Consider the following 24,820-nt stretch of genomic DNA (forward strand, 5'->3'; position numbering starts at 1 on the left):
AGGGCAATAACTTTTTTGCTTTTGTGCAATTTTTCCGTATTCTAATAAAATGAATGAGGGTTTTTCAGCTAGAAATTATCAAGTAAATGACTAACATTTCAATTTGAATTAATACAAAAATCAACCTTTTCATTATGTTTTGGAACCTGTAATGTATCTCAGCTACTTTCTGTATGTCTGCTACTGTCTCCTTGAACCCCAGTCGGCCTCAGCAGATGGCCGCTCACACTAAGCCTGGTTCTGCTGGAGGTTTCTTCCCGTTAAAAGGGAGTTTTTCCTCTCCAATGTCACTATAAGCATGCTAGATATGACGCATTGCTGTTGAGTCAATGAGTCGATGCAATCAGCTGGGTTTCCTTAGATAGAAAAATCTGAACCATTCTGACTGTGCAGTCTGATCTGGTTGAATTGTCTCTGAAAAGAGCCTTGAGATGACAAGTGTTGTAAAATTGTTCTACATGAATAAACTGAATTAAATTGAATTGAATTAATTTACCTCAGTGTTAGCTTTCCTGCTTTAAAAAGCAAACATCTGTCGTTTGTGCATACATTTGCGAAATGGTGTAAAGGTTAAAAAGGGTTTTGTTAAAGCTCTTATTATTTGGACCATATCAGCTAATTCACATGAAAACACATCAGTGATGTCATTTAAATAAGTAAACCAGTTCAGTTTGATACCAGGCATGAACCCCAGAGGCTGTAACCTGTTTGATTACTTTTGAAGCAGAAAGCTGGAAGCAAAAAGCTGGACATGCCCCTGACTGACAGACTGCTGTTGACTGATATGTAGAAAACACAGCAGTGCTGTTGTCTATCACGCTTAGCACAACTCAAAGTGCTTTGGGATGTTTTGGTTTATAGGGCCAATGATAAGTGCATTCCCGCCCCAACAAAGCAACTCAATCTCCAGCTTATGATCTTGGATAAAACCTCTTATCGAATAAAACCAGAAAATGCCATTAGTAGGAGACAAAAGGCAGAACAAAATGGCACAGGGATCGTTTCTAATTCAGCAAAAGTCAGATCAATAGCTCTCTCTTCCTGCTTCTTTTTCAAACATGTCCGATGTCCATCTTCCATGTAAAGTATCCCTAAATCCCTGCCCATCAGATTTAGAAACATGGAGATAAGGTAGGGCAAATGAAACTCTGTCATGGAGAGCTTTCAACAAAGAAACCATATCGCACAAATCATAATCACCTCACATTTCCTGTTTGAGTTTAACTCTAAAATAACATCTGTTTGCCTTCAGTACCACTCGCCTCCTCTCCGATCTAAAGAAGCATTCCTCTCCACATTTTCCTCATCTACTTTGTCTTCATTTTGCACCACTTCCTTGACCCCTCTTACTTGCCATCTCATTGTTCTGGCTCCCTCCTTTCCGTCTCTCACAGGCTACATGACACAGCCTTATCCTCTGTTCTTGTTTTACCTCCTGTCCTCAGGGTCCAGAGAGAAATGAATAAAGATATTTACAAGTACCTCCAGACAACAGCGGAAATCCAACATTTGGAAAAACTGAGATTCTTCAGTTCTGCTTTATTTGATGCCAGAGGAATTTGTGCTTATTTTGGGGGGGTAGGTCCTTTAGGATTACTATGTTTGTTCCTTCTTGAGTACCAATGATGATAGAACTAAATGACAAGTAAAATTTTCTGTTCTTCTAGTCCCAAAAATGATGAAGCCTAACAATTTAACCTTTTTACTTTATTTTCCTCCCGCTCTAGGAAAATCAATTTAACTTGCAAACTTTGTAACAGAACAAATTAAACGTAAGTTTAGGAACCACTGGTCATCTTTTTTGTTGCCAATTTTATTTTGATTTTGAATTCCTAATTTGATTTTTCTTTTAGTAAACTGTCAATCAATTTACAGGAAAATATGTTGGAGGGAAGGCAGTTCTCAGTATACTGGTCCAGCACCTTTTCTGGCATTGATTTTAAATAGCTGAAAGAACAGGAAATATATGACAAAAATGTTTTCTATTTAAAGCCATGAATCATTAAGCTCATTAAGATGGAAATGGTCCTCAGATGTTTTACAGCAAACATGGATATTATACAGAATAATAATTTGCAGTTCTGCTCCTTGTAAAGTTGTTCCCTCACAATTATTGGTGGCAATTCTCTAATCTGAAAGCCATCAGCCCAGAATTCACAGAAAGTGACATAATTCCAAACAGCCAACTTTGTTTATGTTTTGGTTAAAGGCAAACCACAGAATATGTGAACTAAAGACCTGAATGATTCCACAGACCAAACAGAGCACTTGACGCTATCGATGCTACATCGGGGCTCACCTCTTGAAATACCGACTATGTAATTTGGGAGAAGCCGCACCGTCGTTGGCCAGGTCATGTGACCTTGAAGAACGTATCACTTTATGGCCACAGGCTCTTACATAGCCATGGAGCTAAGGCTTTGTTCTACCATTTTTCCGCCAGCTCAATAATGCGGGCTTTGGCTGAGCAAGGAAAAAGTTGTTGTGACCTTTTGTATTTAGCTTAAACAAATTCATATATATATTGCTTATTTTATATTTGTATGCAGGTTTTGATTGTTTTATTATTTTTAGCTATGTTCAGCACTTTGTTTTCAGCTGTAGCTGTTTTAAAGCACTCTAAAAATAAAGACGATGATGATGAGGATGGAGGGTGGCTGTTTGTTGACTTTTGCGAAAGTGTTGGGAAGTTTTGGGTTAAGTGATGATCAACTTTGTTACCTGACCTGTAAATGAGCCCACTGCATGCTGTTATTGCACCACCGGACAGAATAATGTTGCCGTTGTTTTAAAACAATATAAAGGAAATCCCTGGCAGTTAAAAAGAGGTTCTCTGTGTTTTTTTGTGAGGGGACATAATTGCAAACCGGTAGGGAAGAAATTTGGTGGTAATTTCTTTCTTTGGTGTTCCCCAGAGTTACAGTTAGGGTTAGCTGGTATGTTACTCAATGTTTGATCAAATCAAAAAGCCACTTATTGTCTCTGATATCTCATTAAAAACTGTTTAAACTGCAGCAACAATAATATGGAAAATATTGGAAAAATCCCAAGGCTTGCTAAAAACCTGGTTATGCACTATAACCAGAAAGAGATGCATCTCATGTGTGGAAATGTTTAGAACTACAAAAGCTTTGCTCACACAAACTCAGGGACGAATTGTATAAATTTATGTTGGTTTCAATTGACCTTTTTTATTGATTTCAATCCACATACAAATTTTGTAAACCATAAAATATCCAACCAAGACATAAAGAGAGAGAGCACAGACAGTCTGAAGATGGGCCTTTGAAAAAAAAAAAAGATCATTTCTGCAGTCCTCAATTAGCCTCATAACTTAAAACCAATTGTATAATTTTTCTTATTTTCTAGTTATCATATTGTTGTCAATTAGTTTCCACAGAGGCCTTACAACAGATTAAAGAAAACTATATTAAAATAAAAATGATAAACATACAGGTAAGCTAACTATTTATAATATTTTGTACTGTTCAAGGAGTTTAAAAAAACTATATTTTTAAGACAAAAATAATTGCCCATGGTGTTGCAAAATAAAGACAAATCTTACCTTTGTCAGATTCTAATCTAGCAGAATAAATGTACCATCCTATTATATATATATTAATCTCACTTTAACCCAATCTGAATTCCCTCGATATATGGCTATTTTCTAGTTATATTATTACAAGTCATTCACTGGACCTAACAAACAGATTTGTCTCTGAATTCCAAATGGTGCTCCTAATATTTGCTCCATATATTTAAAGTCAAATATGACTCATATTTCAAACTTGGAATTTTTGCTATGCAATTTTTTTAAATGGAGGGTACAATATATGCCATTCCCGAAATAAAAACAAAAAATGAGGGGTTTGACTCCGTCTACCTCATCTTGTCTTCAACATCTTTTATTTCTTTTGTGCTGCTGTTGTAACATATCTAACAATATTATTCCAGCTGTACTCTCTTTGTGAAGGGGAACAAGATGATTTCCACTCTTGTCCACATAATTTCCTCCCAATCTCCTTTTCCCATATTTATGCTTAATTCAATTCAATTCAATTCAAAAATACTTTATTAATCCCAAAGGGAAATTAAATGTTGTTATAACTCTGGCTTTTTTTTTCTTCTTCTTCAATGCGTTGTTGTAGATGCTAATAACTGTAGGCAGGAAGGATCTTCTTTAGCCGCCTGTCTTGCAAAGCATCCAAAGAAGCATTTGAAGGACGACAATCTGATGGTTTGAAGAGGTTGCTCAGTTCTCACCATAATGAGAACAATATTATAAGGAATTCTTCTTTGTTGAAAAATTCCCAGAGTTTCTAGAGGAACTCTTAAAGTATGGCCAGGCCTCTTATTTGCTTGCTCTGGTGCTGTTACCTCAGCAGATAATGGCAGAAGAGATCACACTATCCACATTACACTGATAGAAAATATGTAGTATCTTATCTCTGGATCCAAGGTATTTATACTCCACCACCACTTCCACTTCTTCTCCCATGATGTAATGTTCTTCAACTTGGTTCTGTTTCCACTTAAACCTGTAATCAATTTCACATGTTTTGTTCAAATTTTACTGTTTCCACATCATGCCACAAAGTAGTTCATCAGCTCCCTGTACTCAGGTTCTTTTTCATCTATAATCCATCAAATGACTGCAGAGTCAACCGAGTATTTCTGCAGATGACAGGACTCTTTCTTGTACTGGAACTAAGAGGTGTACACTGTACAGAGTAAAAAAGAATGATCAGAGTACTGTGATGCTTGATTAGACGCCTGACCCTTTAGTCTCGCAAACTGGGGTATGTCTGTCAAGTAGTCTTTAATCCAGGCAACTGTTGATGCCTCAGCCAGAGTCTTCTGAAGTTTATGACAAAGTTAGGCTGAATCCTGTTAAATGCTTAATAGAAAAACAGAAAAAATAATATCTTCATTGTAGTTTCTGTCTTGTTTAAATGACAGTGGGTTTGTTGAAGCAGTTGTGTGATGCAATCTTTGACTCCAACTCAGTACTCCCTGCAAACAGCATGATCACTTATTTGCTTAATGTTTCAACTGGTGTACTAAAATTGATGTTTTAGTGATCCTTAACTCCATCTGATCTAAATTATTGCTTTTATTTATAAGTGATTAATTTTAAGTATAGAAGCAATCCTTATAACTTAACTTATATCGGGTCTTCATTTTCTTAAAACTTCACGGCGATTTTTTTTTTCTGTTCGGTTTTAATATGTAAAGTATGTCAAAAATCTATTTTGCTGTATTTGCCTGGTTTGCTTTGCTTTTTTATCATGATTAAATCTAATTTCAAATGCTGAGGGATTAACCCTTAGGAATTCATCATCTCAAAGATAAGTCCTCAGTTTGCGTTCAGTTGTTATGGCTTGTGATGTTATGTTGTCATGGGCAACATAATATACGCATAATATTTAGTATAGTAACCAGGTTCAGCCTTCAGTCTGCTCTAGATCAATATACGTATAATATATCCATTGTTTATGTAAATATCCTGAAATTCTTTCAAACAAATGTGATGACGTAACTGCCACTCCTTTACCATGACCTGTTCCATATGAGGAAAAAATATGCTAGTGTTTGAAGCATTCCTTATTTCATGCTTTGCTAATATTATTTCCTCTATATTCCATTTTGTCCGAAAGAAAAGCTTTGTTTCAGCTGCACTTCTTCTTCCATCACACACCACCAGAGTCCGGTGTGATGTTGTTTGCCAAGGAGTGAAAAGCTTCATTTTTTCTTGATAAAATTATCCACTGATCAGGTATGGTCCTCTTCCCCATATTTCACCGACTGCATTCTCTGGACAAAAACATCTTTCTTGACCCAACCGCTCGGCTATAAACAGTGCAGAGCAGACTGGCCCTCTTGGTCCCTCTGGCTGGAGGCTGTCTTGCCCGTTGACTGTGTTGGTCATTATCCTGATCCATGAGCCCTGAAGCCAACGATTCTCAGTTGTCATCCTCTCTGACATTTAACTCGATTTTTTGGGATGAACTGCCATATTCTTATCTTGTCACATTCAATGTCACTTTTTGGGATAGTATCTAATTGGTCTTTTGATCGCTTATTGCCAGGCTTTTATAAATAAAAGCTGAGGAGCTCACTTTTTTCTGCACCTTAGAATGGGAAACACCGGCATTTATAAGGTGAGACAAGGCAAGGCAAGTTTATTTGTATATTACATTTCCATAAACATAAATCAAAAAATAACAAAGGAAAAGAACATTGTAATGACATCATAAAGGCAAGTTAAATTTTTTTTTAGCTACACACTAACTAGTATTCAGTTCATTTCTGAGACTTGTAAAGATAAGAGTGTGATTCATAAAGCTCAATGAAGATATATATGTTTAAGCCACAGGAAGCAGTGCTTTCAATGACAGCTGTAATGAATCTTGTGCTTCATCTCTCACTCCTTTTGCTGCTCCCGGCACTCTTGTCATATGCTGATCACCTCTTTTCCTATTCAGCAGACTCTAATTGTATGCTCTTTCTCTCTGAACTCTGCTTGCCATGCATTACCTGCTGCCAACCCCCCTCCGCAAGGAATTGTCTTCATCCAGGCCACCTTACATTTCCTCACCCACCCTTGATTGATTTTCACCTTTTCCATTCTCTGTGTTCACCTCATTAACAGAGCCCCTATCGCTCGTTTCCTCTTTTGCCACCCATTCCTTCCTAAAGCCAGACCTCCCCCCAACTTCCTGTCCTTTCGTTTCTAAGACTGTCTTTCCGTCTTGGATCCTGTCGAGGCCCAGCAACATTCCATAATTAGACTGGAACATGATAAAGAAGCAGAGAGTCCGTCTCATCAGCTGAGGTGAAAGCAGAGGGTACTATTGCTATTCATTCTTCCATTCTTTCTGGAGTTTTATCAAAAATACACAGTAAGATAATATGGCAAGACTTGCATGTCACAGTTGGTTAAGTAACCTTGGCTTCTCAATTTGCTCAAACTATTTAGCTAGTGTGAGTAGGTAGTCATACCTCCTCTTATTATAATGGTTCTGTTAGCAATGATGTTATTTCTATTGAATAATTAATGACCTATGTTGAGGTATGTTTTTATGACACTTGTTGTCTTGTAAAAATTTCACAAAACAGGCTCCTGAAGGCTTAAACAAAGAGTCCTATCCAGGAGTCTGGATAGGATCCTAAGTCAAACAGATTCTGTCATATGGTATGAGTATGTTTTCCGGGTTAAGATACTTAAATAGTGTTTACAAGAGTGATTACTCTTGTTTTTAACCAACACCCTCATTTTATCAAATAATAATTTTTACCTTTGTCGGTCTGCTGTAAACTTGTAGGTATGCTTTTGACCAATATCCTTCTGCATAACCTAAGTGTGTTTGAACAAAGATGATCAAATTATGGTTGGAGATTCCCCTTGAAGGTTTTTTAGTAGAGAGCAGAATTTATTGCTCCATAATTTGCAGTACGCTGTCCAGGTCCTAAAGTAGCAAAAAAAAGCACCATTCAAAAAGTGTTGTGGCAAAATTTAAAATGCTGTGCAGCAGCTGTTTTCAGCAGAGATGGGAAAGCTAGTCATAGTTGATGGGAAGGCAGACTGAGGTAAATGCAGTGCAGTTTTAAAAGAAAACCTCTAAGAGGAAGCTTTAACCCCAAGTTGGCTTCAGTATCACACTGAGCCTGGTTCTGCTGGAGGTTTGTTCCTGTTAGAAGAGAGTTTTTCCTCTTTGTTGTTGCTGCATGCATGCTTTTTGTGAGAGATGCCTGTAGAGTCAACAATACAAAGCAAGTTAATGTCTACTGTTGCAATGTGCTGATCCTGGAGGAGCATATCCTTCAAAGTCATTGAGCAATTAGCCAGCTTTCCTTAGAAAGAACACTTTTTATCTGACTCCATAACATTTGAAGAAGGGGATGACATTGACATTGATTTAGACGATTTGATTTACAGACTCTAGAAGGGCTAATAATAATAATTTGAATACTCAGCTCTTGGTTGAATAACATTTCAATGTGTGGTTCTTATGTTCAGCAGCGTCTGCATTGGACTAACAAACTGTGGAGCCATGGGCTGTGGGCTGCGTAAGATGAAACCTCTGCCAGAAGAGAACAGTCCGGGAAAGATTTACTCCACACTGAAAAGACCCCAAGTGGAGACAAAGGTGGGCGTGGCCTATACATACCGCTACCTGGACTTCTTGATTGGCAAAGACGGTAAGATCAACTTTTGACCTTTATTGACTAGTAGTTCCACATATCTTCCCTTAATTTCCTTGGAGAGAAAATAAACTATCCAGAGCTTTTAATTATCTCCTTACAGCCTAATAAAACTGACACATTAATGTCATTTTATCCTGCAAGGTGGTTGAAATGTAAATTACTGCTCTTTTAGGTACCCAGAGCTAAAATGATAGGAAGAGATCAGTGTTTTTTGCTGCATAACATCATGGAGGACGTAAAGGGCTGATAAATAAGCAAGACATTTTATACCTTGATGCAATGTGCGGAAATATAAAAATAATTCAACAAACAATGGGATTATTTCGACCTCTGAAAATGTCAGTACACTGCATCCCCATGAGAAAAACATTAAGGGCTTGGGTACAGAGGAGATCTGTCACTCATGCAGTAAGAGCACGCTGGCTGTAATTTTCATCACAATTTTCTTGTAATGACAGAGTGTTAATTAGTGCTTGTTGCCTGTACGGCAGCATCTATTATAATTTCACTCCTGACAGTTAGTCAGTCATGATTTGTGCTAATGATACAGAAAGTTCCAGAACAACTTGTGTCAAAAATTTAGCTGGCGGTGGTAAATTATGCATAGCAAAGTCCATCCTAACATGGTAGGGGATGGAAGCAAAGCACAAAGACAGCTAATTGGCTGGGAGGATATTGTTCAAGGTCATACATTTCATCTTGAGAAAAGTTTGTTCACTAATCATTTTTACAAAGAAGATATAGTGAAAGCTCTGCTTTTTTATAAATGAGAATATGAGAGTGAGATCTCCCTTCACAAAGATATCCAAAATGTTGCATAAAAGAAAGCCTGTTATTGAGTCTTCTTCCTCTCTCCAATCAGAGGTGTTTATAAAATGGAAGTTGGCCACTGCTTCCTGAAACATAGGTGTGGTATTGTCTGAAGAGGAGCACTGATCGACTTCCACAATGTTATCAATCTGGGTTAAGATACTGAAATAGTGTTTACTTTTTTATCAGGCGGGGAAAAAACAAGGTTATCTAAAGTTCTGGTTTCCAGTATAAACTAGAGAGCTGAAGCATAAGTGATGTGGTTTGTTGTTGGCTGTTTGCTAATGATGGCATAAAGTTCTTCCACTGCAAGCGTCATATTAGATTTTTGTGTGGACAAAGTTTAAACCCTGAAATTAAGGTAAGTATAATTTATTAAAAACTAAAACTGAAAATACACTTAGTTATGATTTTGTATTTAAGTTCTGAAAGATATACTAACAGTAAACAACTTGTTTTGTCATGCATTTGTGTTTAGTAATTATGATTTTTCTATTAAGGTAAAGGGAGCACAGTACAAGGCTATTTCACTATTTTACTAATAGTTTCTCATACTTTGAAAAGGACCTTTATAAAAACAAACCACATTAGTAGTATTGCCTACTAAAGTAATCTCTAGAGGGTTTGCTTCCAACAAGAATATAGTAATGCATTATCAGTTTAACTCGAAGGACTGATATTCATCTTTTTAGTTGCAAGTTAAAAAATATATAAAGGTATTATTAAGTCCACAAACTACATACTATAAGCAATAAAATACATCCCGGTCACAACATGTAATGCGTTCAAACTTTATATAGATTTTTATAGAGTTTATATGGAATTCTCTGTGTCACTTTATCAATGAGAAAAAAATAGACTAGAGGTTCAAATACAAAATACATCCCTACAGACTTTTGGCTATTCTCAATTTATTTTTTTGACTAGGACCTAAGAAATTCCTAAATTTGAGCCAAGACAGTGCACTACATTTTTTATAGATTTTTTCCCCCAAGTTAGTCGTAAAATTTCAAGCATCTTATTAATGATCAAGCACATATTAAATCACATACCAATCACTAAAAATGCACCTTTGAAGTATTGCAGCATGTCTTATAAAAACAAGAGGCTCTGTTCTAAAGTAGGCCAAAACAGAAGATTACAAAGGTTTGACTGCAAGAAGTTATTAAGCAAAGATCCAGAACATCTTTCCAATAGCCTCTATATATGGGTCTCTACTACATCTAAGTCATCTACCGACCCCCCTGTGGTTAGTTATATAAATTGGCTTATTTAGAAAACCCTCAGGCGTTAATGTGCATATCTGCTTGTCTTTATGTTAGCTGTGTGATTGACTGGTGACTTGTAGAGGGTGCACTTCACCTCCTAGTCTTTGAATTCTCTGTCTGGATTCAACCCTCAAGGTCCCTGAATAGGATTAAGCAGGTATAGAAGATGGATGGATAGATAAACTCATCAAAGTCCTTTCCCTGTCTAATTATCCTTTATGAAGCAGGAAGAAAGTCAGCTGGTCTAAAGGTTTGGGTCAATAAAGGTTTAGGCATGGTATTAGAGTGAGATTAGGGTTAAACATCTAATGGAGGTCACAAAGGTCAAGGTAATTTAAGGAGAAATGAATGCACCAGGCTGAGGAAGCGCCTGACTACTATATATAGGCATCACTCAGTTATTTCTACCCCTGACAGTTAAGGCTGAAATGGGGGCTTGGTGGAGGCTTGTTGGTGGGGGTGCTGCACTGCAGGAAGGAGATGTAGTGTGCTGTGTGCTCATCCTGACAGTTGATTAGTCTCCATTACTTTGTTAGGCGGACGGGGTGGATGGATGAAGGCGCCCAGGAACGTCTGGGGGACCAGACATCCTTTGGGACCTGACATAAGGGCAGGGCACATATAATAACCATATCTGTGCGTTTGTGCATTTGTGTGTGTGGCTCATGGCCATGTTTTTGAAATTAGCTCTATAATAGTGGGAATTTAGGCTTCACAGTAATCAGTTTCCTTTTAGCCACTGTCAGGACCCCTCAGTCTGTATTTGCCTTTTTGTTATATGTGTTTGCTGCTTTCCCAGTGGAGTATATTAAATTAAGGATATGTATGTACATGTGGCCCCAGTGTGGGAAATATTTCATGCATTCAGCAGATTTTCAGGTTGAAGGGTTAGCGCGTAACTCCTGGCTGTAATTATGCTGTACTATTTTCCAAAGTGAAGGTAATGATTCATGTTGTACTTTTTTCTACAGGAAACCTGTAAAATATTTAAATACTGTCAAATATAATGAATAAGAAAACAGGCAGAGCTGGAGGGCCACAAATGTAGACTTTAACAAGGTTAGTAAAGTCCCTCTGTGGTGAAGCATTTTCACATCTTTAAAATGTGGTTACCGACAGGCTTTAAATTCCAGTTGCACCAGAAAGGGCATCCCATGTAAAAACATGGTGTGGAAGTTGTAATGATGATTAATGGGCTACCTTATTCACCTCAATAAGGGGGCAGTTGAGTTGACTCCCTTACTCTCATTATTAAAGGTATAGGGGATGATCTTTTATTTCTAGGTGGATCATTGAAATAAGTGGCAGGAACCCCGCAGTGGAGGAAGAGTTACGTGAGCAACGGAGCAAAAAGTTAACTGAGTTTGCTGTAAAGTCTACTATATAGTACAGGCTGTATGTGGACACAGTAAGCTTGTATGAGCTATGAGAACAGTACATTTTAAACAGGGCGTGCACAAGGAGAAATGGGCTTGTGCATGCTCTTGCACGGTCATTTTTTCTTAAAATATCCTCCACAATACCTTTAACTGAATAAAAAATCACTCATATCTTTTTTTTTAAAACTTTGGTTCTTTAAAGACCAAGACCAATCCTTGGTCATATCTAGAGAATTAGACTGATATTTGAGACAGTGTTTTTGTTTTTTGGCTTTTTTAAAGAAAAAATAATAATAATCCTACAACCTATTGATAATTCCGTAAAAATTCAAAAAATATCCACTGGACTTGGTTTTCAAGATTTGAAGACGTTTCGCCACCTCTCCAGGAAGCTTTCTCAATTCAAATGTCTGGATCCGCAGTGAGTTTGAGTCTTATATAGACAACGCCTTGTACCTTCATCAACCTATTGATAAGTTTTTTGCTTTTATAAAATACTTATTTAACAGTAAATAAACAAACACTGGGTTGGGTTCAAAGTAACCTAATAGTATAGAAAAAGATTAACTTTCCATTAAAACATAGATATATGTTGGAAACAAGTAAAGTGAGAGATTAATATGTTTTTATAAAATGGATATTTTTCCATTTTCTTTATTTTTTACACAAGTAGACAGATTATTTTGATATTATTGCCTATGATCAAAAATGGCCGACTTCTTGTAGGGTTTCATCCATAACTCCAGGACACTTTTATAGTTCTTAAGAGGTCTGTCACCACCCGATCCGTCCCGGAAGCACGATCCGTCCTGTGTATGCGCCATCAGTACAGTTGGGTATGTGCATCCATATACACTTCAGGGTCGCCCTCGATTTTACTTTGTTAAAAGATCTAAATGACGTTTTTCCCAAAATTAGAAAGCATACTAAAATATAATGTGTTAATGATTAATAATGTATTTCCTGAGAAAATAAATGCCTTTATTTAATAAAAATCTTTTCTGTTTTATCACTCGTCTCTGTCCAACCTGCACCGGAAATGGAATCCTAGGCTACTTACGTGAGCTAACTTTTTCGGCTTTGGATTTAAACATAAATCTAGTCTTTTTGAGTTTTATGTTTTCCTTTCATGTTAACATTATGGTATATAGTGCGTAACCCAAAGGAAGAAACAACTAAATTGCAGAAAAATATACTTTAATCATATTTTGCCGGACTACACTGTGCATGTCCGATGATGACATCAGAGAATCGGTTTAACGAAGAAAATGTAAAAAGCATCAAAATTGTCTTAAAAAAGTCATAAAAATTTTTTTGAAGATGTGGATTAGCATTCTTTAGAGAGTTAAGGATATAAATAAGTAATTTTAGTACCATATTTACATTATTCATGGACACCGGATGTAAATCTGTTTGCGCATGTGCAGGACAGATCGTGCTACCACGATGGATTGGTTAGTGACAAGGTCACATACATATGCCAAATTTCATAATCTGTGAGCCCTTCATGCAAAGCCTATGTAACATGGATGTATGTTATGTCAAAAAACCCTGTGAAGTGAACAAAAAAATCACCTTATTAAAGGGTTTTTTGCTAATTTAAATGTGCTTTAAAGGATCAGATTATATATTTCAATATAGGAAAGAAGCAGGAATCCACCTCAGCATGGTTCATGCAGGGAACTTTTTGTTTCCTGTTTTCTTCACAAATGCTGTACAGTCAGCCTTCATGATGCTGAGTTCACTCCTCTTCTGCACAGTGAATAATGTTTGCTGTAATTGCTTGCCACAGAATTAGATCATGGCTCTGCTGCTGTTGTTGCCGCCGCAGTGTCCCCGTAGGTTACTCACCAGATGCCAAATGTACAAAAATAACATATTTCAGTGCAGAAACACTGATGAGAGGAAAGGTAAATTGGTGAAGAGCTGTGTGTATTAAACATGGTTTAAATATCAGCGTGGGCGCACCGAAGAGCTGGTATTCACTTTTATGGCCTTTCTGATTCATCCATTCGACGTTAAAAAAAAAGAAAGAGAAAAAAAAAAACCTAAACAGAGTTTCTGTGTGATATTGAGATCATGACCCCACGCGGAGCCCAGAAAGCACTTGGCTGTTACCGTGTTAGATGGTGTGGAAAGCGACCATTTCACTCTAAATATGCACGTCGCTGACTCAGGGATGTTATTTTCCACCACGTGACTTTTACTTGTTTAAAATGCCGGGAGGAATTGAAACATTGAAAACTTGTTCAGTATGCAGACTGTCTGCAGCTCTGTACTCGCTGGGAATACTGTGAAATGAAGATGTTGCTCTAGACATGTATGCTGGTTAGGATGTACTCACGCACAGATCCAGTCCAAACACACACCATGTTGGATATCATCTCAGGAAGGAGACACCTCATTTATATGCAAAGCCCCCGGAGCCCAGAGTCCCCTTGTTAATATGAGCTGTAGCAGTGATGGCAGGTGACTGAGACCCCCCCCACCACAATCCATCCAATCCTCCCTCCATTATTCCTTCTAAACGTAAGACTGAGCAGCAGGATGGGTCAGCAGGAACGACAGGCAGCAGAGTTGCTGTTCCAAGGGGAGATTAGTCTCTGGATGGCGGGGGAAGCCTGGATTTATCCTCCGGCTCCTCAGCTTGAGAGCTGGAATTGAATCACAGCTATTGAAGGGGAGAATGACATTGAAGAGTGAATTCACGGTCATGTGGTTTTTACATTATATTTCCATTATAGCCCTAATGTTTGACTCTGCAGCTGGAATCAAGCTTTAGGTCAGATTCAGCAAAATATAAAAACAAAAGGGATTTGCAAATGTAAAAAAAAAACAAAAAACAAAACAAAACAAAAACTTACAACTATACAACTATTTCTAGAATAATTTTAATATATACTACTGATTTACGGCAGTGCATCTAACTTATGTATTGCTTTTACTCTTTTTCTTATGATGCAATGACTGCATGCAGCCCTTATTTTCTATATGCCTATCCACATGCAATGTTAGAACAAAGATCAGCATCATGCATTATTATTCATTTTTGACTTTCTTCCTGTGTTTTATGTCATAAATAAGAGTCCATGACTTTAGAACATGTAGGATGCATTAAACCATTCCTAGTTTAATTATACTCTAGTTAAAAAAATCACTATGTCTTTCCAATCTTTGGATCTAACATTCAAAAGGGACCAAGTAAAAATGACCTGAGAGCAGAGATGTGTAAATATCCAAATAGTTAGCTTGTGTATTTCTAGTTTTTAATCCTTTATGTACTTTATTTAAACTAAAATCTAATAGTATACTGTATAGAAACTGGCAGTGTTTTTATTATTTATGAATTTAACTAAAGAAAACAACAATTAAATAGAACATTCTTTGAATTATTCACCTCCTTCCCTCCTTTCCCAGGTTGTATCTTTATGTTGTCCCAACCTTCCTCAGATTCTGTCCAATTCAGCATTATTCCTAAGTGCTTTACATTACCACTGGGACTGAAGTCCTGTAAGGAAACATAAGAACAATGGCAGATGTGATTAAACAGTTATATAAAACTGAAATCCAAAATACCTGAGAAGCAGAAACTCATAAAATAAAAACCAGCCTAACTCAGAGTAGAATTAATAATGCACCAGGTGGCAAACTTCAAGGCAAAGAGATTATTCTGTCTAATGCAATGTGGAAAGGGATCATACTCTTCATTATTTGTATGTACAATACATAAACTGTTTTTCCAAGCTTGTGTTCATTCATTTAATGATGACCTTTCATTTTAGCGTATATCATCACACGTTATTGTACTTCGACATTGAAATTGAGGATCAATCAGTTGTTTTATTTTATGATTTCTTTTAAACATCTTTTAGGATAGCCAGTTTGTAGGTAAGTATTAAGCGACAATCATTTTGACTTTTCTGTGGAGATGGGCTTGGGGGTTGTCTAGACAGAGTTTGTTTTACACAAATGTTGAAAATTGTGAACAAACTCAGCCCAATTATTCCATATTTTAACTGATTTTCCTTAGAAGAAGCCAAAAACTCCCCCTGAGCTAACCTTTTGGTAAATTTAGGTAATGCTAAAAGTTACTCTACAGGGAGGTAGTGGAGTGAAGAAAAACGATGTAATATGTGTGCATATTTGTGTTTGCTATATCAAAGATGTAACGCTGCATTTTGCACTAATCTTATCATAAAATATTGTGTTATTTATTTTCTTAATTCTTCTGATCACAAGGTAGATATTCATAAAACATATTTTATCTCTAGAGACTTTATGTCATCATACTACTTGGACCTCTTAACAAAATTTGAGTGATAGATCCTAAATTAAACTAAGATAACAACGAGTGACTTCTATAACCTTAGAAGACTAATTTTTAGAATCACAATACTGAACCTCCTTGCTGTAAAAAAGTTAAATATATGAAACACCAGGCTCCACTGTGGTGCTGTTAGAGCAATTTAGCTTTGCAAAAAGGTCATGGGTTCAAATTCTGGAACATGGCTCTTTCTGTTCAGAGTTTATGTTCTCCCAATGCATGCATGGATTACATTTAAGCTCTCGACGTTCTTCCCACACACAACAAACATGGCTGTTTCAGGCTAGCTGATTACTTTAAATTGTCCTTTGAAAGTGTAACTGCAATGTAATTTATCCTGTAGATGTGACTGTGATGGACTGGTGACAAACCAGGGTGTAACCTGCCTCTTGATCAAATAACTGCTCAAGATAGGCACTAGCTTCCCCACAAGCTAAGTAGGCATAGACAGTGGATATATGGCTAGATGGAAAATAACTTTTTCAATAATTTTTAGAAGTAGGTGGGCAAAGTCACATGAAAAAAAAATGCATTTTTAAATTCAAATCACAAAGTGGTGTCTGTAAAAAGATAATAGGAAAAAAAGATGTAAAGGTCAAATTTATTTTTCTTAAAGGCTTGAAAAAACTGAAGAAGAAATTATCGAAACTAGAAAACATTAAGCAAAAATGTTGGTGGTCATTAATAGTTTTTCATACACATATATACTTCCAGCAGAATTCAGAGACACAAGTTGCAATCTTAGTGCAACTTAGTTTCACCCTTGAATATGTGAGAACATATTCAAGGGTGAAAATAGCACTTATGTGTAAAACATTAGCAACAATGATCAGTGTTGTCTCATCTATGTTACCTAGTGTATCTAAAATACTAGTTGTCATAGCAACATAACACAAAGTATGTATGGGTTTGTGTCATCTTTCTCGTTAGTATTAGCAGCAAAATGAGTTAATGGAAGCTTCAAAGGTCAAGTGTCCTTCTGTATTCATACCATTAAGTATCTATAGTAAGTAAGCCTACTATTCTCCTGGAAAGAAGTGAGTTTGATTTACTGGCAGGGACATCAGTAGCTTATGGACAAAAAATGGCTGATAATGACACATTTGATGTCATGAAGACCTCAAAGATGTTTCCCAAACTTAAACTTCACTAACTCTTATTCTCTTTGTTGCTAGGGCCACAAGGGCCCCTCAACTTCTTCAAAATAAAAGCAATCTTGTTTTACTCAATAGGAAACCTTGTGTTTTGAAACAGAAAATACCCACATTTTGAAAAAAACTAAGTGTTATTACTTATTATCACTAAGTTAACATTTACCAATAAATAACTATTTTTGAACACAATGGATTGAAAGAACGAATAATTAGATAAATTAGACTTGTGGATTTGGTGTAAAACACTCATTTGAGACTAACACGCTGATTAGGACTTGTAGCAAAATATGCAAAATTTGATTTGGGCTTTAGAAAAGAACAGGTCTGCTTCACAAATGATAATGGCTTAAACAGGAAACAGTGTTCTCTTTGAAACTGAAATACCAAGGGAATGGGGCAAAAACCAAGCTTGTCTCATATCTTCATTGTTTTCCTTTAATCTAATCTATGTTGAACTCCATTTTCTTTCAAACTGCACAGGCTGAGGACCCACTGTTTAAAGAAACAGTTGTAAGAGCAGTATTTAGGGCGTCTGACAGAGCCGGATCTGACCAGGCTCAACAGCTGCAACTGCTGACAAAGTTTTCAGCAACAGGAAACGCAGATTTTCTGACTGGCTCCTTCCTCTTTCCCTTTTCTGCAGTTTCAGATTAGAGCATTTTGTCATGTTTTTCAAACTTGCTTTGTTTGTGAATAAAATTTGATTTCACTGATTCAGACAGATATCTTTTCCCGTGATTTGATTCTGGTTGCTTGGGTCTGAAAGAAGCACAGGTTTCAACAGCTGCGTTTTGTTTTTTATTGGAAATAAGATGAAGGGTCAGGAGGATGGAGGAATACAAAACAGAAGAGCAGGTGCAAAACAGCAAACAAGATTCAGAGGCTCTTTTGTGTGTGTTGAGGATTTGTTATCTGAAATCATTCAAGATGTCTGAGATTCCAGTCATAACTGTGCCTCTAAATTAATCTTATCTTCAGTCCCACAGTTACACACCCCTAGGCTCCGAGGGATTTTAATTTGGAGATCGGAACTTTGCATTGTGGGTGGGGAATCTGTATAATTAAATAGTAACTGAGCTTTATGAGTTGAGAGGAAATGAGTGGAGAGAGTTTTAAACCAGGATAAAGTCTGTTTGTGGCGTGCATCTACTAATGTTCTTGTTTAACATTCTCTGCACACCCATGCCGCTGTGCATGTCAGTTTGTCTTGAGTTTAGGTTTGTTTGTACGTCTGCTGCATTTCATCCAGCCTTCCTGCTAATTTCATCCTCTAACATGGCCTGTAGGCCTAACGTGCTGTTTTTTTTTTCTTTTTTCCTGTCTGCCTGACAGAAAATACGCTTGAGCGCCCCCTCAAAGCTTTATTGGCTCTTATTGCCCTCTCACTCAGATCCAATATGCCAGTATTGATTGTGTCGAAATGCAATCAGGGTCTCCACAGCAGAAGAGCAAACAGTATAAATTTAACAAAACACCTCCGCTGGTCTGCAGCCTGCCCCTGAAAGCACCTCCCATAGAGGAACAAATGTATTTATGTGTGTATGTGATAGGATAGAGGATCTTTCTCAATTATTTTTAGATACCAAGAAGCCTATGAGGCGGCAAAAGGAGAATATACAGGAAGTGACCTCAGCTTTGTACTCCCTTCCTGTAAAGTGGACAAAGGAAAATATGCTTAAAGGTTCAACATCAGATCCCAAAGGGGTAGCACTACTAAACAAAGTCAAAATAGATGTTTATTACTGTGCTGCACTTTAAAGTCCTCACAGGGGTAACTGCTATTATGATGGCAGTTCTGATCCACCTCATTTTTTCCCTCCTCAGGCTCTTCATACTTCACGTCTAAAAAGAGGAGCTTCACACGCCATTTGTCACATCTTCTGTTGGAAATTACACAAACACTTTATTCACAGGATAGAATGTTGCATGAACGGAGAAGTGTGAAAAATGTAAAAAATATAACAGGAAAATTGCTGCTCTGAAAAAAAAAGGAGAATGTTGCAGAAACAAAAGTGTGAAAGATGTAAGTTAGCACTTGCCTAAGGGCATGGTTGTCATCTGGTGCACTAGTTCCTTTAGGTGAAGAGGTAGTCTCTATTTAAAGTGGAAGATTTCAACTGCCTTGGTGTTGTCTCAATTACTGGTGGTGGATAAGGAGAGCGAGATGGAAAGACAGACCAGGGCTTCATCTGTAGAAATGTTGGTGCTGTTTTCTTCTGTTGTAGTACTGAGATCAGAACTTTTAATTTATGGCTCCATTCACCCTTTAAATTTGAATTTTTCTAAATGTAAAGCTTTTGGATACATACTGTAGTCTTTAATGAGTATTATTTAATGGTGACTATGTTTTTCTGTTTAAACTTTCCAGATACGTAAAAGCAAAGCACACATCTACCCAAAAAAGGGGCACAATTGTAATACTTATTCAGTTAAATCGTATTATTAAAATGGCTTAAAACTAAAATCTAACACAGCATCTATATAGAAAAACAAATACATTTTCTACATTAAAGCTAATATATTACCTTAATATACGTAGTATCACTGTTTAAATAATAAAGTCTTAAATGTTTATTATTGAAACAGGGACTTGCGAATCCTAACAAAAAGAAAGCAGCTATTTGACCTTGATGATGATTTACAGATATTTCCAGTTGTGACATATCTGTGGGTGTCTGTGTGGTTATTAAAGATATGAAACAAACACATAGCGACTTTCTTGCAATTTTTTAAGTGAAAAGGAATTTGGCATTTATGAACCGTTTTCTAAATGCTGCTCTTTGAGGAGCATCTAATGAAGTCTAATAAACAATCTGAGGCTGTTTCGAGGCAATAGGTACACCCTAACTTAGAATAAAATAGAATAATTCTGGTGCAAAAGCAATAGTTTAATTATATTTAAATAGATTTTGAATCAAATATGTCAGTATTGAAATAATTTAACAGAATAACCACCTTTTCTTTAGGATTGAGGTGTTATGCATTGTAAATATTAGGAACATTAACAATGTGTTTCTAACTTGCTGGGGTGAAAGCTGTGCTACAGTGTTATTTTTTTGATTGATCAATAAAACAAAGCAAGGATGGGAATTTTGGTTTCAGTTTTTATATTTTAGATTCATCCTTTAAAACCATGACTCTCTCTTTGTGACCAAGCTTGAAAGAAAACACATTTTTATGCTGTTTTTTAAGCTCCTGCTGCAGCCATACTAGCAGTGGTTTATGACTGGAGTGAAAAGATAAATCTAGTCCTGTGGTGCTGCTATCTCTGTTTCTGACCCCTATTGTACCACCGTGGTGTTGCTACAGGACAAGAATAAGCTATTTTAAGGTGTAAATTTATGAATTTTGGAAGCAGTTTTTCTATTATAGAAGTTAATGGTTGAAGACAGCCCTCTTTGGACACATTTTATTTCCACCTAAATATTTGCAGACTTAATGCCCACCATGAAATGTGCATTTATATAAATCTTTAGGTATTTCTCATGGAGTCAATAAGTTTAATTAAATTGGGGAAAGCAATGGTATTGCTATTGGTTAAAGGACCAAAACATAAGACTTGATGCTGCGAGGAAAAGCCTGCTTGACATTTTTCCAGGGCTTGGAAATGATTTTATGAGCTTAAGAGGTTCACAGATTTTCTCCTCTAATAAAAACATGTGAGCCTCAGCTGGAGTAAAAACAAACATTTATCAAAACTGAATTATTAGTTTCCTACGAGTGTAAGAATTTAAAATGAGACTTTTATTTATGATTATTTAAGAGAAGTGAAAGCTGTTCAAAACCTAAAATACCTCTTAGGCTTTATAGTAAAAATAAATAATTATTGTGTTCCTCTTGCTGTTTTTAGATTAGTGTTTATATTTGGTTCACCTATAAAACTCTGTCCTTTTATACAAACATTTAGAGTAAATGCAGCCTGATTTAGATTTGCAGGAATATAAAGAATGATTGACATGAGAGATGCCATTTAGCTGCCTGTTGTTAATGTGGCATAGAAGATGTCTGTTCTGTTAACAGTTATCCGAAAAGTGACAGGCCTTTTTTTTTTTAAAGAAACGTCCCTGTAAACAGAGCAAAGGTTGTTTCTTGATGAGTTTTTGTAGCATCCACAGGAGCATTTCCATTAAGACTGTCGATAAAACAACACAGGGTTTGTGTGGTATTGGATTTCCATGGTGTTTTCTCAGTGGGGGCAGAGTTTCAAGTCAATCACTTTACTGAGAGGAAGATAATTCACGAGTGGAAAACATTTTAGACAGTTGACAATCTTCCTTGGAGTGAAAGTCTCAAGAAATTCCTTCCAAGGTCAGACCTCAAAATGCTCAAATAAATTAGAAACTTTAATGAACTGGGATGATTCTGTTTAAAGGTTAAACAAGAAACTGATTATGACTTAAGTTTACAAATGTATATATAAAGGAACCACAATGCATCTAGAGGAATATTTTATTAGCAAGTAATTGATGGTAATCCAAACACCTGACAACATGTTGCGTTACTAGGTACTTTGGTTTCATTTGGTTTACAAATATCACATTTTTGTTTCATTTTTTATAAATCGATACGTAATTTAGAATCTGAATAAGCCCAGATAATTTAATTTTGTCCTTTTATATTAGATGTGTGTTTTATTTTTTATTACAAATGTACATCAGTGTGATGGAAATGGTTCTAATGTCAGATGTAGTTAGAAATTTAATAAAGACTTACAGGCAGTAAATGACTAAGTGGGACTAAGTTAGGGAAAAGCAGGTCTGCTACCTTTAAACCTTCATAGGTTCGCATCCAAAGAAACTGTAAAAGATTTTCAGTTAAAAAAGAGTTTGTGGTTCAGAGAAATGAATTAGTCAAATATGTTTTGTGATTTCTGGCTTTGTCCTTGTGCCAAAACACATATCCCTCTTCCATTAACTACTTCCAGCTCCCTGTTGCAGATCCTCTGAAGTTGCCCGCACCCTTCCCAGTGGATGTTAGGAATCGTGTGCCAAATGTTTATCAAAAGCATATTTGAAGTTCACTCTAGTTTGACCGATTTGGCATGTAGGTTTCCTGTTTCTGAAGCGCCTCCCCTCTGTTAGAGTCAGACTCTCCGCTGTTTGGAGTCAGAGCATCATTGCATGAATAAGATTCACTTTTATTTATGATTTATTATTAATGGAATAGAAAGCTGAGAGAAAGTACAGGAAGCCAAAGCCAAGGAAGCTGATGCCGTACATTTATTTTCCCCATCTACTCAGAGTGCACAGAACCACAGTCAGAAACAGGAGATCTAAGGAGACCTGCTTCTGTTTTCAAGCCGTCCCACCGAGGGGTGGCAGTCATAAACAAAGTGCTGATTGGGGTCGATTAGTGAGCACATTACGGTGTGATTGCACTAACACCCACGTGGGGATGCAGAAAGTGATTTGCGAGTGTGATGAATTTTCGGTGATGGAGGAGAGATGAGGGAAAAGCAATCAAAGTTCATCATTCCCAGCTGCAACGTGGAGGAAGAATTTCCTATTCTTTTATGATGAGGCCAACAGCCTTCTGATAAGTTGGACCTGATAGTTTGATTTTATATGTGCACAAGGTGCAGCAGTGAGAGAATAAGCTATATTTTGTTTGGCTGTTTGAAATTAACCGTATAGCTGAACGTTCTTGCAGATTTATAACAGCTTCCATTGTCACATTATTTCATAAATAAAGTGGAAGCTCATATTTAAAATCTTCTGTAACATTAGCCTCAGGTGTCACATTTATATCCTTGCAAAACAAGCTTGACCTTTTTGATAACAACCCTACAGTTAATACGATGCATTTGCCTTAATAAACTATGTTTGGTTCTGATTTAAACATTGCATTATGAATTAGGATCAAACATGTCTATTTTTGTATTGACTGTTCAAAAGACATTATTTCAGAAGATCATGGCTTTCTTCTGTTCCTCTTTGAAACAAGCTACACTTTCAGCCCCTTTAATGTCTTATCACTAATAGACGTAGATGTAATCCCAGGTTATTTTGTAACTCTGAAGCTATTCTGTTGCAGACTGTATATGGTATCACTTTTAACCGTTTCCATAATAATGTTCTAAAGGGTGACGTAATAATTGTAAGGTGCCCAAGTCATTTATCTGTAGAATAATCCTAAATGATCACCATTCCACCATTTCTTTAAAATGTAAACCAGGTAAACCCAATTTCATGAGGAGGCGTCAGCCTCTCCAATAAAAGCACTATCAGCTACCTGCTACTTTTTATGCTGATCAAAGCCAGTTTAAAATCATATCTGCAGTCAAATTAATTTACAATTACAGTTTAGTATGTTAATTAGCCTAGAAGGAGCCTGATCAATGTCAGATTTCTGTCTCATGTGGGAGGATCAGCTGAAGCGGTAAAAGTTTGTAGGAGCAATGAAGCTCTGACAATTCATGCTGTGGAATACTTAAATGATTTACAAAACACAAAACGTAAATACTAATTCTGTTTGTTCTGTGAGAGTTGATCTATTCCAACTGTGAGCATGGGATATCTATTATGGGAGAGCAATACAATTTTTACAAATTTTTACAGATGTACAATAAATGTCTTTTTCTGAGAAATAATGGATTTAACATTGTTTAGACAGGCCACAATCAATGTGGGAAAACCATAAACTTTCCCACATTGAAGGCCAAAACATCAATATTAATTTAGGCTTATTTAGGCTTTTCTTTTTTTCATTTCAACATTGTGGTAAAAACGTTTTAAAGGGAGCAAACCACCAAATAATTGCTTTGTGTGCAAGCCATTCGATATTTTAGATTAGATCATTTTAGACCCTGACAAAAAAACGGGTCATAATTTGTATTTCTTTAATGAGTTTTTTTCTCTTCCATGACAAACAAAACAAATGTTTTACATAGCAGTGAATTTAAAACAGAATGTGATATTTTCCATACAAATAGGCTAAAAATGAGGTGTATTTTTTAGTTTTATTTTGCATCCAGAAAATGATAACTTCCACTGTTTGAGACGTGACGCTGCCAATGGAATGCACCTCATTTTTAGCCTATTGTTATAACTGCTGATAAAAGACAGAGACAGGTGTCACAGAGGCACTGTAGGTGGTTAATTATGAAATGGATATCGTTCACACACATACACACGTTCCATCATAATTACACAGCCGTCTGGTTTCCCACTCAGATGTGTGTCCACTATTGTTTCAGAGGACTCGGATGACAGTGGTGGGATGGAGGTTCATATTTAGAAGAGACCACCTGTTGATCAGTGGGTCCTCATCTGCAATGAGATTAAAGTGCCAAAGCGAGAGCTTTCCATAATTTTTGACTTAATTATTTCTGAAGAGAGCCAGGGATGGATTAGTTCTATGCTTCTATTAGCATATGCCTCTGTCTGTAAATCCCAGTGGCCCCCCAGCGCAGCCCTGTCTCAAATCAACCAGCCATTTTTCTCCTCCTCAAAAGGGGAACTAGGATGAGATGATATGTGGCCTTTTGTCAGAGTATAGAGCTGAAATTAACTTTCTTTTAATAGCTATAGCTGACTCTGAAACAGTAGCTGAACTGATCGGTCATAAACTTGGAGGCGAGGTTAATCAGCCTTTAAGGATGACTTGCACAACTTCAACAAGGTTTTGATTCTAAACTGGGATTCTTTCTTTTTTTTTTACAAATGCATTAAATCAGAT

The 24,820-nt window shown here is 36.6% G+C and overlaps 1 protein-coding gene across 3 annotated transcripts in view; it reads left to right on the forward strand.

Annotated features, from left to right (window-relative positions):
• Window positions 1–24,820, forward strand: part of LOC107082988 (raftlin-like) — a 159,992-nt gene that overhangs the window by 12,110 nt on the left and 123,062 nt on the right. For 2 of the 3 annotated variants that reach the window (XM_015371911.1, XM_015371914.1), the window contains exon 2: window positions 8,021–8,202. In XM_015371911.1, coding sequence (XP_015227397.1) covers window positions 8,055–8,202 — 148 coding nt within the window. In that variant the 5' untranslated portion in view covers window positions 8,021–8,054. The remainder of the gene's footprint in view (window positions 1–8,020; window positions 8,203–24,820) is intronic. The other variant, XM_015371912.1, reaches the window with a different exon arrangement.

The sequence above is a fragment of the Cyprinodon variegatus genome, unplaced genomic scaffold (assembly GCF_000732505.1).
Source record: "Cyprinodon variegatus isolate N-32 unplaced genomic scaffold, C_variegatus-1.0 Scaffold66, whole genome shotgun sequence".
In the NCBI taxonomy this organism is placed as follows: Eukaryota; Metazoa; Chordata; class Actinopteri; order Cyprinodontiformes; family Cyprinodontidae; genus Cyprinodon; species Cyprinodon variegatus.